Below are 13,213 nucleotides of genomic sequence, written 5' to 3'. Positions count from 1 at the left end.
TCCTGAAGATAACAAGGGCTATGTGCTTATGGTCTCCACGGAGAACGTATGTATTTCATTCAATCATGTTAACCCTCGCCCGGCTGCCGGCCAAGACGACATCCCTAGCCGCAACCTCAGAGCATGTGCAGACCAGCTAGCTGTTGTGATTTCTGATATGATGTTATCCCCACCTGCTTCAAGATGTTCACTATCATCCCGTGCCCAAAAATGGGAAAGTAACTGAACTGAATGACTACTGACCCGTAGCACTCACTTCCGTCACCATGAAGTGCTTCGACAGGCTAGTCAAAGACCACATCCCCTCATCCCTCCCCGAGACACTCGACCCTCTTCAAATCGACTACCGCCCGACAGTTCCTATGACAACGCAATCGCCATTGCACTGTAAACTGCCCTCACACTGCAAACTGCCCTCACCCACCTGGACAGAAGGAATGAACACAGTTGAAGTCGGAAGTTTACGTAAACCTTAGCCAAATACATTTAAACTCTGTTTTTCACAACTCCTGACATTTAATCCTAGTAAAAATTACAAGTCTTAGGTCAGTTAGGATCACAACTTTATTTTAAGAATGTGACATGTCAGAATAATAGTAGAGAATGATTTATTTTAGCTTTTATTTATTTCATCACATTCCCAGTGGATCAGTTTACATACACTCAAATAGTATTTGGTAGCATTGCCTTTAAATTGTTTAACTTGGGTCAAATCTTTCGGGTAGCCTCCCACAATAAGTTGGGTGAATTTTGGCCCATTCCTCCTGACAGAGCTTGTGTTACTGAGTCAGGTTTGTAGGCCTCCTTGCTCGCACGCGCATTTTCAGTTCTGCCCTCAAATTTTCTATAGGATTGAGGTCAGGGCTTTGTGATGGCCACTCCAATACCTTGACTTTGTTGTTCTTAAGCCATTTTGCCACAACTTTGGAAGTATGCTTGGGGTTAATGTCCATTTAGAAGACCCATTTGCGACCAAGCTTTAACTTCCTGACTGATGTCTTGAGATGTTGCTTCAATATATCCACATAATTTTCCTCCCTCATGATGCCATCTTTTTTGTGAAGTGCACCAGTCCCTCCTGCAGCAAAGCACCCCCACAACATGATGCTGCCACCCGCGTGTATCATGGTTGGGATGATGTTCTTCAGCTTGCAAGCCTCCCCCTTTTTCCTGCAAACATAACAATGGTCATCATGGCTAAACAGTTCTATTTTAGTTTCATCAGACAAGAGGACATTTCTCCAAAAAGTACAATCTCTGTCCCCATGTCCAGTTGCAAACCGTAGTCTAGCTTTTTTATGGCGGTTTTGGAGCAGTGGATTCTTCCTTGCTGAGTAGCCTTTCAGGTTATGTTGATATAGGACTCGTTTTACTATGGATATAGATAATTTTGTACCTGTTGCCTCCAGCATCTTCACAAGGTCCTTTGCTGTTGTTCTGGGATTGATTTGCAGGAGACAGAACACGTCTTCTTCCTGAGCGGTATGACGGCTGCATGGTCCCATGGTGTTTATACTTGCGTACTATTGTTTGTACAGATGAACGTGGTCCCTTCAGGCCTTTGGAAATTGCTCCCAAGGATGAACCAGTGTCCTTGCTTTTGTCCATTAAAATAACATCAACTTGATCAGAAATACAGTGTAGACATGGTTAATGTTGTAAATGTCTATTGTAGCTGGATGATTTTTAATGGAATATCTACATAGGCGTACAGTGGCCCATTATCAGCAACCATCACTCCTTTGTTCCAATGCACGTTGTATTAGCTAATCCAAGTTAATCATTTTAAAAGGCTAATTGATCATTAGAAAACCCTTTAGCAAGTATGTTAGCACAGGTAAAAACGGTTGTGCTTATTAAAGAAGCAATAAAACTGCCATTCTTTAGACTAGTTGAGTATCTGGAGCATCAGCATTTGTGGGTTCGATTACAGGCTCAAAATGGCTAGAAACAAATAACTTTCTTCTGAAACTCGTCAGTCTATTCTTGTTCTGAGAAATGAAGGCTATTCCATGCGAGAAATTTCCAAGAAACTGAAGATCTCGTACAACGCTGTGTACTACTCACTTCACAGAACAGCGCAAACTGGCGCTAACCAGAATAGAAAGAGGAGTGGGAGGCCACGGTGCACAACTGAGCAAGAGGACAAGTATGTTAGAGTGTCTAGTTTGAGAAACAGATGCCTCACAAGTCCTAAACTGGCAGCTTCATTAAATAGTACCCGCAAAACACGTCTCAACATCAACAATGAAGAGGCAACTACAGATGCTGGCCTTCTAGGCAGAATTCCTTTGTCCAGTGTCTGTGGTCTTTTGCCCATGTTCATCTTTTCTTTTTATTGGCCAGTCTGAGATTTTTGCAACTCTGCCTAGAAGGCCAGCAGCCCGGAGTCGCCTCTTCACTGTTGACGTTGAGACTGGTGTTTTGCGGTACAATTTAATGAAGCTGCCTCTTTCTATTCTGTTGTATTTAGCTCATGTGACAAATACAATTTGATTTGATTTATACAGTGCATTAGGAAAGTATTCAGACCCCTTAATTTTTTCCATATTTTGATACCTTATTCTAAAATGTATTAAATATTTTTCCCTTATAAATCTACACATAATACCCCATAATGACAAAGGGTCTGAATATTTATGTAAATAAGGTATTTCGTTTTTTATATATATACATTTGCAGAAAATAAAAAAATAAAATCCCTTCGTTATGTGGTATTGTGTGTAGATTGCTGAGGATGTTTTATTTCATCCATTTTAGAATAAGGCTGTAATGTAACAAAATGTGGGAAAGTCAAGGGGTCTGAATACTTTCCGAAGGCACTGTATGTAGTGAGAAAGCAAAGACAGCCAGACAAACATAGTATACTCTGTCCCTCAGCATGCCCACGTACAACAATTTCCCATTTTACCAGTGCTTGGAAATCTCAGGGGAACTACAGATACTACTGAGAAAGGTTATTTTTCCCAGAGACTTGCCATGAAGTCTGTTTATCCATCCTAACTGGACATTGTAAAATAGTGTAATCTTCAAACAAAGCCAAATGTTCTAGCATTGAAAGTGCGGTGGCCAGTCTCCGGGACAGCTTATAGAGGATCAAGGATGATGAAGCTCTATTCTGTGTCTGTGGGGACTGTGGGGAAGTTGAGGGATCCAAACCGTTTCAGTTTAACCCAAGTGGCTGAGAAAAAACTGTACCTGCCTCGCATACAAGTAGAAAATCATGTAGCCTCATCCACATATAATAATCAAATCAAATCAAATTGTATAGGTCACATACACATAGTTAGCAGATGTTATTGTGAGTGTAGCAAAATGCTTGTGCTTCTAGTTCCGACTGTGCAATAATATCTAACAAGTAATCTAACAATTCTACAACAACTACCTAATAAACACAAATCTAAGTAAAGGGATGGAATAATAATATATAGATATAAATATATGGATGAGCGATACCCGAGCGGCATAGGAAAGATGTAATAGAGGGTATATACATAAGGGATGAGTAATGCAAGATATGTATACATCATTATTAAAGTGCCATTATTATCGTGACTAGTGATCCCTTTGTTAAAGTGGCCAATGATTTCAAGTCTGTATGTAGGCAGCAGCCTCTCTGTGTTAGTGACGGCTGTTTAACAGTCTGATGGCCTTGAGATAGAAGCTATTTGTCAGTCTCTCGGTCCCAGCTTTGATGCACCTGTACTGACCTAGCCTTCTGGATGGTAGCGGGGTGAACAGGTAGTGGCTCGGGTGGTTGTGGTCCTTGATGATCTTTTTGGCCTTCCTGTGACATCGGGTGCTGTAGGTGTCCAGGAGGGCAGGTAGTTTGTCCCCGGTGATGCAGTGTGCAGAGGTTGTTGGCGTGTACAGTTGCCGTACCAGGCAGTGATACAGCCCGACAGGATGCTCTCAATTTTGCATCTGTAAAAGTTTGTGAGGGTTTTAGGTGACAAGCTCAAATTTCTTCAGCCTCCTGAGATTGAAGAGGCGCTGTTGCACCTTTTTCACCACACTGTCTGTGTGGGTGGACCATTTCACTTTGTCCGTGATGTGTACTCAGAGGAACTTAAAACTTTCCACCTTCTCCACTGCTGTGCCGTTGACGTGGATATGGGGGTGCTCCCTCTGCTGTTTCCTGAAGTCCACAATCATCTCCTTTGTTGACGCTGAGTAAGAGGTTGTTTTCCTGACCCCACACTCCGAGTGCCCTCACCTCCTCCCTACAGGCTGTCTCGTCGTTGTTGGTGATGAAGCCTACTACTGTTGTGTAGTAATAACAGTGCATCTTAATGTAAGTCAAAGAGGAAGTAATACTTAATCTTGTCAATATGGGGGCGCTGTTTTCACTTTGTAAAAATTCGTTACCAAATTAAACTGCCTCATACTCAATTCTTGCTCGTACAATATGCATAGTATTATTACTATTGGATAGAAAACACTCTCTAGTTTCTAAAACCGTTTGAATTATATCTGTGAGTGAAACAGAACTCAAGTTGGAGCAAACTTCCTGTCAGGAAGTGAGAAATCTGAAATCAGGCAGTCTGTTCCAGGGTCAGTTTATTAATTTGCATGTATTCTATTGGCCGACATGCACTGCATACGCCTTCCCCAAGATGTCAGCAAGCAGTGAGAATTGGAATGGAGTTGCTAGGCAGATCTGAGGCCATATAAAGGGTCTTGGAACGTGGGGTGCACTCTTTTCAACGTTCGCCATGACGCGAGACAGACCTCAGGATGGCATTCTGGAAAGCTCTCGTTATAGGCCTTAGATATATCCTGCTCTGATTTTATTCGATATAGGTTTTAAAAACATCATAATGTAGTTATATTAAACCAAGTTATATCAGTTTATATCAGTATATTGCGATTTTCTGAATTTTCTTAGTGCTGCGTTATAGTGAGTTGGACACGTCTTCGCCACATGGCTAATGTTTACTGCTAATTCCAAAGTTGAAGGCGACAATCTATAACCGAGCAACGATTCTTCTGGACAAAGGACAACTTGCCCAAGATTCTGATGGAAGCTCATCAAAAAGTAAGAACTATTTAGGATGTTAATTCGTTGTTCTGTTGAAAAATGTAAAACTACTATTCCGCCATTAATTTCGGTGCGGTCTCGCTTTAACGCACGCTGTATGTCGTAGTAACGTTAATTTAAAAAATCTAACACAGCGGTTGCATTAAGAACTAATGTATCTTTCATTTGCTGTCCAACCTGTATTTTTTAGTCAAGTTAATGATTAGTTATTGATTAGATTAGGTGCCTCTCCCAAGATGTCTCCCGACATTTTCTTTGCAGCTTGGCTACTATTCTCATTGTTTAATTAATTAACAATAATATTGTCAAACATAAAATGATAGCGTGAACAAAGGTAGTGAATTAATTTTGAAAGTGTTTTACAGTGTTATCACATGCCATACAGAATTAGAACTGCACAAATACAGCGTAATTGTACTCTCGCTTGGGGGTTAAAAGATTCACATTCGCAACAGGCGGCTATGCCACTCTTTCAAGAACTATGCTATTTGACAGTCACCCAATCAATTATGCATTAATCAAGTAATACAAATTCTTCCCAGCTGTTTAGTGTACAATTGTTTGCCAGAGGGCAACAACTTATTGTGGTAATTAGGACTGTTTGACTTCCTTTGCTCTGACAGTGTTGCGCATGGCGAGAGTGGCACAGACAATCAGGCCTCCCTTGTAGGGGATTCTGCTCTTCAGTGGATTCGGGGATGACTGCCTAAGGGTTTTAAACTGTACAGAATCTCAAATCCATAACATATTCATTATCAATAAGAGTACATTCCTGAGGTGATGGAAGCGTCCTATTGATTTTCCGGTCTTGGTAAACAGCTTATGGCTTGAAGCAAAGTCAATTTTAATAGCTGTCATTCATCTTATTTGTTTAAAGGTGGCCTAGTCTATTTGCATAAATGTAGAATATTGATTCCATATTTCTCGTTAGTTGAGGACTATCTGTGGAGAAGAAAATTGCACAGGCTATGATAGCTAATCCACGCCCATGATTTCAATAATGCACATTCAATCATCCTAAAACCTTCGGGGCAGGACAAATCCAAATCCCTACATGCCTGTATTAAGAAGGCAAAACAGGCTGTCTCTTCCTGCCTGGGTAAGAGTGGAGAATTTCCCAACAATAGCTGCCACTCTGGGTGTCATTTTAGTCATATTGAAAACTGTTTGGTGGATCTTCAGTTACAGTAAAGGAAATCATTAGAGGGATTTGAAAGGACATAGAGAACCATCACTGTCATCATATTTCACTGATCCTTTTCACAAGTTTTGGGGGGCCTGAAAACCTTTTGATCTTTTCCAGAAAAATATTGACAGGTCTCTTCCTCGGATGATGAAGCACCCACCTAGTGAGCGTGGTCAGATGAGGAAAAATAGAGGACACATTCAGCATGCAGAGGCAAACTCCCATTGCCTCACAGGACAGTGGATGGCTAAGGTAATGGCCAGTGACTGCTACCATAGCTCATGGTAATGATGGGTTCACTGAGGAATACTGTGTACCTCTGTAACCCCATATATGTTCTCCTTTTAACTCTGCTTGGGTCCCCAGTATAACATACTCAAGCTGGCATAGGTTTCCTATTTCCCCCTCTCTAAATTAGCTGCCTAGCGATATTAGCATAGAATACTGACAGATTCGGCTCCTGACCTTTAAGAATGCTGGCATTCATAAAAATGGAGGGGAATAAATCATTTTTTAAAAATGGATTCTTTGGTTATTTCATGTAAGATCTCCCAATGGCCTGAGACAGACTCACGTATTCTCCCTGCTGTAGAAGTCTGTTCTACTAATTAAACTGCAAGGAAACCGCCCACATAAAGGCTTTCAATTCTCTTTGCTATCTGCTCAAATCACTTTCAATTTAAAGAACAAACCAGTGATATGTGAGGAATGGGACTTACTGTTAACTGACTGGTTGGAACTGCCTCAAACCCTGGTGCTCTCCCCAAGAGGTTTAAGGCCCAATCGAAAAAAGAAATGCAGCTGCTTTTATGTTTTTAAAGAGCATGCTCGCACACATGCCTTTTGTAGATTCAGACTCTTAACCCCAGTTGTCCGACAGTGAGAAGGACCTATTCAAAAGGCGAGCCATTACCCGCCAAAGACAGATACATTGACACTTTGAATTCAGCTGGCATTTATTTTAAAACTTCAATTAACGGGTCACATTTACGACTGCCAAAGACGGAGCGTGAGTAGCCCAACAAAAGCTTGTCCTTTTCACAGCGGCACCACCCTTGAGTGTGCCACCTAAACTATCCCATGCACAGCGAAACAGTCTAAGCACTCACCAAATTACATTGGAAAACAGCAAATTGGCCGGCTTATTGCAAAGTGCACATTACAAAAATAAGAGCAAATTCATTAGCAATGTGAAGGCTGCTACTGGGTTGGATGTGCGATTATCCTTGCACTAGGAGTGTAAGTCCTTATCCCTACATTACACTCAGAACATTTCATTATTGAAAATTCACATCTCAAAATAGAAGATGAATATCATATAAGGACATGTAGGCTACTTACAGACAACGTGACATTTTTATCTTCGCTTTTGTTTTGTCATATTTAAATTCTACACTTGCATGACATTTATACCTGTTGCTCCTGTCCCTTTCACTACACTCCACCCATGTTTTGTGCTCAACTCTTAAACCTGCCTACAATACATTATGCAAAATGCCTGGAACTGCAATTGTTGCAATTAAGCACATACAAACCTTTAAAAGGGCCATGCATTCAAAATTCAGTTTTGACCAATAACAAAGAGTTCCAAACCTCTGCCAATAACAGCTAGTTAAGGTTACATATCCTTCATTACATTAGGCCTCTCCAATTAGGTGCCTCATTCAGACCACACCTAGCAAAATATATTTTAGAAATTAGTTTTGCTAAAAAGCAATGAAAAAATATATACAGTGCATCTGGAAAGTAGACAGACCCCTTGAATTTTTCCAAATTTTGTTACGTTACAGGCAAATTTTTATCCTCATCTACACACAGTACCCCATAATGACAAAGCAAAAACAGGTTGACATTTTTGCAAATTTATCAAAAAAATAAATGAAATATCACATTTACTTAAGTATTCACACTTTACTCAGTACTTTGTTGAAGCACCTTTGGCAGAGATTACAGCCTCGAGTCTTCTTGGGTATGACGCTACAAGCTTGGCACACCTGTATTTGGGGAGTTTCTCCCATTCTTCTCTGCAGATCCTCTCAAGCTCTGTCCGGTTGGATAGGGAGCCTCGCTGCACAGCTACTTTCAAGTCTCTCCAGAGATTTTTTGATCGGATTCAAGTCCGAGCTTTGGCTGAGCCACTCGAGGACATTCAGAGACTTGTCCCAAAGCCACACCTGTATTGTCTTGGCTGTGTGCTTAGGGTCGTTGTTCTGTTGGAAGGTGAACCCTCAATTGAATTTACCACAGGTGTACTCTAATCAAGTTGTAGAAACAGCTCAAGGATGATCAATGGAAATAGGATAGCAAAGAAACTGAATACCTATGTAAATAAGCTATTTCTGTTTTTTATTTGTAATACGTTTGCAAAAAAAAAAAAAAAAAACTGTTTTCACTTTGTCATTATGGGGTATTGTGTTTAGGTGGTTGAGGAAAATGTTTGATTTAATCCATTTCAGATTACGGCTGTAACGTAACAAAATGTGGAAAAAGGGAAAGGGACTGAATACTTCCGAATGCACTGTATACCATTTTAATGGGAAATTATTACAGTAAGGTACATAATTGTTACCCAGAAATTATTTGATATTGAAAAAAATGGGTTGCAATGGGCCTTTAATAAATCTGCCCCAAAGTCCCTTAATGCCTTGCCACTTTAGTCAACAGCAACACAGGCGGGCTCTTAAGATTTATCTACATAGCCCGTAGACATCCCCCTATCTGCTGAGAAAACCTTTCAAAGCTGGTGCTCTTCCTACAATATCCCAACTTCTTCTGGTTTTTGTCCACAACAATTTTTTAAGTGGGTTGCAGCGTTTTGAGGGTCTGTGGGGAATCAGCCCTTGTGTTTGTTTCCAAAAAAACAATGTTATACACAGATTTTTTCCAGTTAACAAAAGCCTGGTTGACTGCACAATGGATCGTGATTAGATTAAAGCTGCACTGTAAGAACCCTGGCATCCATTAAGGCCCGTTTTATCTCCCTGGACAGTGCCTAAATGGGACAGTTGCATTCTTCGGTTAAGTATCCTCAGCGAAGGACACACGGGAGGTCTGTATTTGTCCAAACAACTTACTGTAGCGTACTGTATCATAAAATGTTAACTCTGTTCAAGAAGGTCTGCTTCAGTGTTCTAACAGTCCACTTAAACCTTCTATCATAGAGCATAGGCTTAGAGACTGACATCTCCAACTGCAGTTGACATTTTTATTTGACCTTTATTTAACTAATCAAGTCAGTTTATTAAGAACAAATTCTTATTTTCAATGACGGCCAAGGAACAGTGGGTTAACTGCCTTGTTCAGGGGCAGAACGACAGGTTTTTACCTTGTCAGCTCTGGGATTTAATCTTGCAGCCTTTCGGTTACAAGTCCAATGCTCTAACCACTAGGCTACCTGCCGCCCAATAGCATATGAAATGTCAAAAGTTTTGACTACATTAGATCTTATGACCTGATTCGACATCAGCTGCAGGGATGTTTTAAGATATTCATTATACCACGTTTATGGACAATGTAAAGTAGCCTTTTGAAGGGTTAAGGTTTAAGTGAAACATTACCTCCTACACTGTACAGTGCAAGTGGCCGGCTCCAGGTCATTAAACGGTGGGTTTCTAACCTAATAATATGATAATATGGAACTCTTCTGGTGAAAACCAATAGTGCTCTCATAACAGGTCTCGCTGCTGAATTTCATTATTGCTCCATTATTTCACAGAGAATGGAAAGCATATATTTTTCATCAGGGGGTTCAGGGTATCACTATATCCTGTAGCAGATACAGCATAGAATGCATGAGACGTTCCTTTCCATATGTTTTGCATTTTGTACAGAGACCTGCATGATCACTATCTGATGATGTGTTTGTTTTTTATCAATGTGATATAGGTACAATTCATAACAGCAGAGTCATCTTTGCACATAACAGCAGTTCTCAATTTGTAAGTATCTCTCTAGCTGAGTATGTTGCACCAGACACAAACAGGAATTCATTGATTTCAGTCTCACCTTCGGTCAGGCCCATGTGGATGCTCCAGTAGCTCTGTAGACACTGCAGCTCTTTCTTCATGCCCCTTTTACAGCGACAGTCATACAGCGGGCTGACCAGCAGCACCTCCAGGGCAGCCTGGCACTCCCTGTTGGCCAGCATGGTGTCCCTCTCTCTGCCCACCAGGCACTGCCGCATCACCCGGTAGCGGGAGCTGCACTGGGGGTTCTGGTTGCACATGTCACTGGCCCTCACGCAATCCACCCAGCCATGGGCACCCGTCCCAGCCAGGGCCGAATAGGAACCGCCCGAGGAGTACGCAACTCCGTCTGAGGGAGAGAAAGGAGGCTCTCTCATTGGTCTAACTGAATAGAGTTACACATGCATGGACATATTTGATGGATTTGCTGTAGATACCACTGGTGCTGTATAAACATTTCATTTGGTGTAAGGTAGTGTTTCCAAAACCTCTCCTTGAGTACCCCCAGCTGTTCCATGTGTTTGATATATTACAGAATTAGCACACCTGATTCAACAGATGAAGGGCTTGGTGATAAGTTGACAAATTGAGTGCTAGCACTGGAGTACATTAAATAAGTGGAATAGCTGTGGGGTACTCAAAGAGAGGTTTAGAAAACACTGGTGTCAGGGTTGTTTCTGATCATACAACATTTTGTTTATGAATATGAAACATGCAGAGAAAACATTCACATCTAAGGAAATGCAATGAATTAATGGTGTAATCATCCAATGGGCAAAACCGGTTGCAATGAATCCATTCTGATGGTTGTTGTGACGTCACGGTCGCCATGGTTTTCTGACCACTTATGACAATTTATTTAATGTCTCAATGTTGTCATGAAAGAGACATCTTTAACTGGTTATAATCTAGTTATTTGATGTAGCCACAACCAATTTACAACCAGAATGATGACATCCCATGCCATATGTTGTACACTGGGCACCATATATTGGTCCTCAACCCTCTTAATGATGTAATATTTCTCTTCTCTCAAGAGAGGAAAGGACAATCTCAGCGGACAGAATTTGGCATGGGATGTCATAATGACATAATTTTCTGGTAGAAACGTCAGATTACCAGAGGAAATACATCATATTTTGGTTGTTATCTGGTCAGATAACCAGATTAGAACCAGTTAAAGAAGTTTTGTCCAGTCGCTAAAGATATTTATTAAAAAAAAAACATTTTACAATCAGTATACAACCTGACCATGACGTCATTGCAACCGGTTCTGCTGAATGGGATGAAACAGGTGCAAGATTTTCGACAACTACACCCAGGAACCACAGGTTGGTGGCACCGTAATTGGGGGAGGGGGGGGGGGTTGTGGTAATGGCTGGAGTGTGAGTAAGTGGAATGATATCCAATACATCCAATGCCATTCCATTCGCGCCGTTTCAGCCATTTTTATGAGCCGTCCTCCTTTCAGCAGCCTCCACTGCCAGGAACAGATCCAAATATGGTAGACTTGTTTAACAAGTCAATATAGGTCATGTTCATAGCACACACACATTTGGCACATCCCCTAGCTATGAGATATTCTTCAGTCTATTATCTGTTATGCTTCATGGTCATTGATCTCAATGCACTTACCTTGGGAATATTAACGTCGTACCATATTGTTATTGTACATGACAGTCAAATCAATAAAACCAAAATATTGAAGGCAAAATAAAGGCTTATCTCTTGAATGGAGTAGACAAACACCAACTCCAATATAGATGGAAAGAGTGATTTGAGCGAAACCTCAGGTCGTTCTAAACCTGCAAACTGCTGAGGGGGGATATTGCTAGAGACTTTGCAATAAAGTAGAGGGAGTGTGCAGTAAAACTAAATTATTCAAATAACCATTATCCTAACAGATAAATTGAACATCTTCTACCACAAAGACAGATCATCCTCATCATCCTCATCATCATCATGTTTAGGCCATTCATTAATTGTATGTGTTTTTTTGACTCTCTCAATCTTAATCAAATAAGCAGATGAGAATGAGATGCCAAGAGACAATACATATCTGCTCTAAAAACAATTTGGAGTAGGTAAAATGTTGCACCTAATAGACTCTAACATGCGCTCTATGGGTAATTACGGAAATAATGTCAATGTAATTGATTTAATGACACAATACTAAAATGTAAGATTGATTTCATAATGAGTAGGCTATAGTCGAAACAGCATCAAATGAAAGAGCCTACTGAATGTATTATGTTCAGAACAATTACTAAACTATCCCCACGCATGTAATGTTATGGAATGAATGGTTTTATCTAATAGTAAACTTAAGAAACATAAAAATATGAATGTCTCACCTAATAGAAAAAGAACGAAGTAGAAATAAATCCACATCATGACGAATTAAAAGCCTTATTAGATTCAGAGTCAAGAATCTGTAAAAGCGGGGATCCGATTTAATTATCTTCCTCTTGTAAACGTGTTGTAAATCCCTTTCCAAATATTTTATTCCGGCGTAACTAAGTGTGACAATTTGAATATCCTCTGAAAAAACTCCAGTTATTACGGAACTCGGTTTTACAATTTCCCCGTCTCAATAATCCACCAATTTCAAAACACAAAAATAAAATGTCAAAATCCCCTTGGTAAAGGAATTCAAATCCCTTTAAGAAATTATTTCAGGTATAAACTGTACATATCGAATGAACTGTGGCATCTCCGCATCAAGAGCTCTGCTGATCCAGTTCGGAGCTCCCTGACTTGAAACGAGAAGCAAAGAAAATAATTCGGCAACGATATTGATGTCAAATAACTTTTCACAATGACATTTCTCTGGAGGTTTATGGAAACTACAGCTACTAGCCTACGCAGGAGGGTCACTGGTGAGTGCAGACTTGACCAGACTTGACTCTCCAAAAGCGGCGCGCGTCTGACTTTAGTGCGAGTCTCTGCGCTTCTTTTTGAGTGTTCTGGGATCACAGGAGTTCATTTAATGAGCTTCGGAAAACCAGAAGAGGGCGATGC

General features: G+C 40.6%; 1 protein-coding gene across 1 annotated transcript in view; it reads right to left on the bottom strand.

The window, feature by feature from the left end:
• The window catches only part of LOC129853244 (GDNF family receptor alpha-2-like), a 75,489-nt gene extending 62,309 nt beyond the window's left edge, over nt 1–13,180 (bottom strand). Inside the window, exons 1-2 of the mRNA XM_055919080.1 lie at nt 12,547–13,180; nt 10,233–10,541 (exon numbers count right to left, since the gene is read on the bottom strand). Of these exons, the coding sequence (XP_055775055.1) occupies nt 10,233–10,541; nt 12,547–12,586 (349 nt within the window). The 5' untranslated portion in view covers nt 12,587–13,180. The remainder of the gene's footprint in view (nt 1–10,232; nt 10,542–12,546) is intronic.
• Between the last annotated feature and the right edge of the window lie 33 nt (nt 13,181–13,213).

The sequence above is a fragment of the Salvelinus fontinalis genome, chromosome 4, assembly GCF_029448725.1.
Source record: "Salvelinus fontinalis isolate EN_2023a chromosome 4, ASM2944872v1, whole genome shotgun sequence".
NCBI classification, from domain to species: domain Eukaryota; kingdom Metazoa; phylum Chordata; class Actinopteri; order Salmoniformes; family Salmonidae; genus Salvelinus; species Salvelinus fontinalis.
This window is presented reverse-complemented; position numbering and strand designations above follow the sequence as displayed.